The following is a 5,098-nucleotide window of genomic DNA, read 5'->3' as shown; positions in this document are numbered from 1 at the left end:
ATTGAACCTGGAGTCTGTCCTGAGCTATGTCCCTAACTCTTTAAATTTTAAATCTGAGGACAGGTTCTTACTAAATTGCCAGGCTGGGCTCAATCTTGCAGTCCTCCTGCCTAAGCCTCCCACATTACCAGGAATTATGGGAATGCGCCACTGCACTGCCTTCACTGCCTCACCTGGAAACCAGGCAGGTAGGTGGTGGCCCTGTGTGGGGAGGGTAAGGCTTTGCCACAGCTGTTGCCTGGGGATTCTGTGAGCGTTTGGGCGACTGGCCTGTTCTTTTTTGACTTTGAGAGAAGGTCTCGCTCTGCAACTCAGGCTGGCCTCAGTTGCAATGATCCTCCTCCCACAGCCTTCCCAGTGCTAGGATCTGTGTGCCACCCCACACCCGCACACTACAGATCTCTGCCCCTGTCTAGGCATGGGGTCTTGGCCCTCTTGGGAGAGGCACCTCTTCTGGCTTCCTGGCCACCAGGAGCAGCTGGAGGTCAGGGAGGCTGTTTCCTAGTTTCAGTCCCTCTGCCAAAACCCAAAGGCATTTAGGTGTCAACCAGATTTATCTTCTAATGGCAAACAGCATTAAAAGAATGGCGTGGTGGTACACGCCTGTAATCCCAGCGCTTGGGAGGCTGCAAACAGGAGGATCACTACTACTAGTCCTATCTGTGTGGTGAGACCCTACACATACACACAAAATCCTTAAAAGAACAGGTCAGATGGCCGTGTGGTGGGGCACACCTGTAATCCCAGCACTGGAGAGGCAGAGGCAAGAGGATCATTACAAGCTCAAGACCAGCCTAGACCACAAAGTGAGCAGGAGGCCAGCCTGAGCTAGAGTTCAAGGCCAGGGCCAGTGAGGTATCTCAGTGGACTAAGTGCCTGCTTAGGCAAGCGATGGGACCAGAGTTGATCCCTGGCACCCGCTGCACCCCAGGTGCGCTGAGCCAGCAACCAAGACTGGGTGTGGTGTCCCTATAACCCTGGTGTTGGGGAGACTGAAAACAGGATCACTACGACTTTAAACTGCAGACTCCATAGTAAGACCCTGTACCAAATACATAAACAAACAAACAAACAAAAAACCCCAAAATAATAAAGAGGCTGTGGCAGGAGGACCCTCACTAGTTTGAGGCCAGCCGGGGCTACATAGACCTTCTCTGGAAAAAATGAAAGAGCTGGGCATGTAGCTCAGTGTAAAGGCCTTGGGTTAAATCTCCAGTACAGGAAAGAAAACTGGTGAATTTAAAAATGCCAACAACCTCTAAAAGCACTGCAGACCAAATTAAGTCACTGGGTCCCGCGGTGGAAGGGCCTCGAGCACAAATGGCTTCCCGCTGTCAGGCCCAGGCGGCCCCACCCCTCCAGTCACCTGGCCCGGAGACACGGCCCGCGCAGGGGCAGTCACGATGGGGTCACTGGTCCTTTGCCTGTCCGGAGCTGCAGGTCTTACACCCCTTCCCTGGTTCCTGTACCGGGCGACAAGGCCCTGCGAGCCGCGGGACCACCGGGGGACGCGCCCGCGAAAGGTGTCGGCAGCTCTCTGCGTGCCCTGCCTCGCCGGCTCTCGCTGGGCCGAGACCGGGGCGCTGGGACCGGGCGATCGCCCCAGCGACAGCTTCAGTGGCCGGGACCCGGGCCTAGGCGGCGGCGGCGGCGGCGGCGTTCCCTCTCGCCCAGCCCAGTCCCGCCCCGTCCCGCCCACCCGGTCCTTCCGCATCACGCGCCACGGGCCACCAGCGCCTCCGGCGGCCGCAGCCGAGCGACAGTCGCGACACCCACCTTTCCTCGTCTCTTCCTTCAGCAAGGAGCTGGGCCTCCGGCCTCCTTTTATCTGCTCTCCCCACGCAGCCAGAGGTGGATCCGCCCCTAGCTGGAACCACCCACAGACCCTTCCCTGAGAACCGCAGGGACCGAAGCCGCTGGAGACCTTCCGGTTTCATCGGCCTCAGTTCCTATGTATATATACAAGATAATTGAGATAGTTATAGTGGTTTCTATTCGTTCATTGCAAAGAAAGGCTTGTGTTTATATTGCTTGCTCATTCTTTCATGCCTGTATCTTGTAATCTATTTTGAAGATAGCAATACAAAATGTGTTAACCATTGTTACTCTCCCACTATCTTGTTTTGAAATTTTTTTCTTTTTTCTTTTTTGGATTTTCTTTTTCTTTTTTGCTCAGGGTCTCACTACATAGCCCACATTAGTAGTGATCCTCCTGGTTTCTGCCTCCCAAGTGCTGGGATTACAGGCGCGCGCGACCGCGCCCGGACTCCATCGCCGGCTCAGCACACCCAAAGGTGGGGCCGGCGCGGCAGGCGGAGCCAGGTAGTGAACCCTGGCCCCTGCGCTTACTTAAGCAAGTGCTTAGTCCGCTGAGCTATACTGTCGGCCCTTCTTTTTTCTTTTTTGATACAAGGTCTCGCTACCCAGTTAAGGCTGGCCCTGTGCTGACTTTTGTAGCCCTCAGGCTAGTCTTGAACTCAAAGCAATCCTCCTGTCTCAACCTCCCAGAGTGCTGGGATTACAGGTATGCACCACCATGTTCCACCCCCTGGCCAGCCCAGCGTGCAGTATGGGGGATTGAACTCAGGAGCTTGAGCTTGCCAGGCAGGCATTTATGCCGCAGCACTAACTCCCCGGTCCCTGAAATTTTATAATTGTTTTCCTTTCAAAAAAGAAGCGGGGGGGGGGGGACGGGGGAGATGGCTCAGTGGAATAAGCTCGTCCCTGGCAAGCTCAAGGGCCTGAGTTCAATCCCAGGTTCCGGGGAAAAAAAAAAAAAGAAGCCGGATGTGGTCAAGGCCAGGCTGAACTGCATAAGGAGACCCTGTCTCAAAAAGACAAGAATAAAGAAATAAAATAAAAATAAAACAATTGTAAACATCATGTTCAGGCAACCCACAAGGGTTGTCCAGGCTAAGCGCTGTACAAGGGGGCTGGCCCTGTCACATGCAGGGTGGCATCTTACCTCCTGAAGGCTGTTTTTTCCAGCGGGTGGGTGGTGGCCCCTGCCTACCTAGACTGGACCCTGGTCTAGCCCATGGTTGAGAATGTGACACTTGAGCATTTATTGAGCACTTACTGTATGTAATGGGCCATTCCAACTGCTTCAGCTCCACCCACAGTAAAATGCTTGGCAGAGAGTGACCTCACAAAGCAGCGCCCTGGTGGCACCGCCCACCCAGTGGGGCATGTACCAAGGGCTGTGGGGAGGACAAGGTGTCTGCAGCTCATGGAGGGGCCTCATGATGACTAGGTTCTGGGATGATCTGGCTTCTGCATGTCAGCCTTTCTCTGACAGAAGCCACACCTTGTAGCCATAGGCCCACCCCCTGCCTGTATCACACACAGCAGGACTGGCAACATCTTTATTTGACGGCATGCAGTAAGGTTCAGTCCTTCCAGCAGGAGGGAGGCAGAAGTGTGGTAGGTGGCTGGGGAAGCCTGGGAATGGTGCTTCTGGGGCAGAGATCTGGCCAGAGCACAGAGGTGGACAGGTGGCCCGGAAGATGCTCCACTCTCTGCACCTTGGATTCTGACATCCCAGCCCACAGGGTCAGGGCCTGGTCCTGAGCCCAGATTCCCTGGAATGCCCTGTGCTGGGCTCCCCTTACCCTCCCTGAGAGCACTGTCCCCACCTGGTGTCCACCTGGCTTGGGGCAGTCCACACCCCTCTGGACCCCACTAACTCCCCACCTGCCCTGTCCATCGCAGACCAGGCCTGAGGCACTAGACTACAGCCACCTCTTCAGAGCAGGCAGGAGGAGTGGGGGGACACTTGGGAGTGGCAGAACGGGGTGGGGGAACCATCTGAGAACCCTCCTCCCTCCCACATCTGTCCTGGCTGCAGGCCCACCTCCCAACATCTGCACTGTTAAAGGCAGTCACACATGTCTCACCTGACCCGGCTGTAAGGGCCCCCACAGAACACAGGTGTGTGTGTAGGTTGAGGCACAGATCTGGGCTGGTGTCCAAGCTTGGAGGTCCCCTCTCAGAGCCTGAGGGGACCCCTGCACTCCTCTAACCTCGGATGCTCCATCTCTAGAAGCCCCAGACCTGCCCTGTAACCCCTCAGTTAGCATCAGTGGAGTGTTGCCCTGCTGCATGGCCACCGAAGAAGGCGCAGCTAGGGGTTGATAGGCTCTGGCCCTAGTATGAATTGCTGAATTAGTATGGTGGTCATCCAATATGGCTGAAGCCCTTAAAGCAACAGCTGATTTTCCCAGACACCACCTCCCCCCTTCTTCTCCAACTCAGCCCAAGGTGCAGTTTCCTTTTACCTTTCCCGCCACCTCAGGGAAGGCCCCAGTCAGCTCCTCACTTATGTCTAAACGTCCTCCTCAAGCCCCACCCCTGGCAAAAGACCATAAGAGCCTCAGCCTCCCTTTGTTCCAATCCAGAGAATTCCTTATTGTCCCAAATACTCTCCGTGTCCTCTAAGATAATGAAGTCCCTTTTCCTTTATGATAAAGCCCCTTTCTCTTTTTCCTTCTGCCTGTTTCTCTGCTGTGACACCGTCAAAACCTATCAGGGGCACGGTCTGGGCACACCTGGCTGGCATGCCCCTTTCCTGACCCTGGCCCAGCCCTTCTTGGAGAGCATTTTACCCGCTAGGGTTCCGAGGTTGGGGGCTTAGGGGACGTCAGGGCAGCGCGGGCCCAATGGTGATGCTGCTGTTGGTGACCCTCGGGCCGTACCAGCCGGCCCAGTAGTGAGTGTCCACGCCGCCGTGCTGGAACCAGATGTAGCGCACACCAGGTGGGTAGTTGGAGAACGTGTGGGAGACCTGGGGGCAGGGAGAAGTCAAGGGGGCTGTCTGTGAGGGGTGCTCCCTGAGAGCCTGCCTTCTTAGGGCCCCACCTCCTGCCCTCTGTGCCTCAGTTTCCACATCTCTCCTAAGGAGCAAAATCCTCCCTGGAGCACTCCACATTGTTACTATGGGGCTTAAAGGAACTGAATCTGCCAAACGATGTCCGGTATAGCCATCACAGGGTACATGCAGGGGCCAGGGAGATGGCTCAGTGGAATGAGTGCCTCCCTGGCAAGTGCAAGGGCCTGAGTTCAACCCCTGGTTCTGCCAAAATAATAATAATAATAATAA

The 5,098-nt window shown here is 55.6% G+C and overlaps 2 protein-coding genes across 4 annotated transcripts in view; both read right to left on the bottom strand.

The window, feature by feature from the left end:
• LOC101578695 (F-box only protein 6) overlaps positions 1 to 1,739 on the bottom strand; it is a 5,620-nt gene extending 3,881 nt beyond the window's left edge. Inside the window, exon 1 of the mRNA XM_004639736.2 lies at positions 1,367 to 1,739. Within this exon, the coding sequence (XP_004639793.2) occupies positions 1,367 to 1,714 (348 nt within the window). The 5' untranslated portion in view covers positions 1,715 to 1,739. The remainder of the gene's footprint in view (positions 1 to 1,366) is intronic.
• Positions 1,740 to 4,436: 2,697 nt separating this feature from the next.
• The window catches only part of LOC101576402 (F-box only protein 44), a 6,305-nt gene continuing 5,643 nt past the window's right edge, over positions 4,437 to 5,098 (bottom strand). For all 3 annotated transcript variants that reach the window (XM_023699572.1, XM_004639657.2, XM_023699571.1), the window contains exon 6: positions 4,437 to 4,783. In XM_023699572.1, the coding sequence (XP_023555340.1) occupies positions 4,640 to 4,783 (144 nt within the window). In that variant the 3' untranslated portion in view covers positions 4,437 to 4,639. The remainder of the gene's footprint in view (positions 4,784 to 5,098) is intronic.

The sequence above is a fragment of the Octodon degus genome, unplaced genomic scaffold (genome assembly GCF_000260255.1).
Source record: "Octodon degus isolate 3935 unplaced genomic scaffold, OctDeg1.0 scaffold00113, whole genome shotgun sequence".
Taxonomy (NCBI): domain Eukaryota; kingdom Metazoa; phylum Chordata; class Mammalia; order Rodentia; family Octodontidae; genus Octodon; species Octodon degus.
Note: the sequence above shows the minus strand (reverse complement) of the source record. Positions and strands in the feature narration are given on the sequence as shown.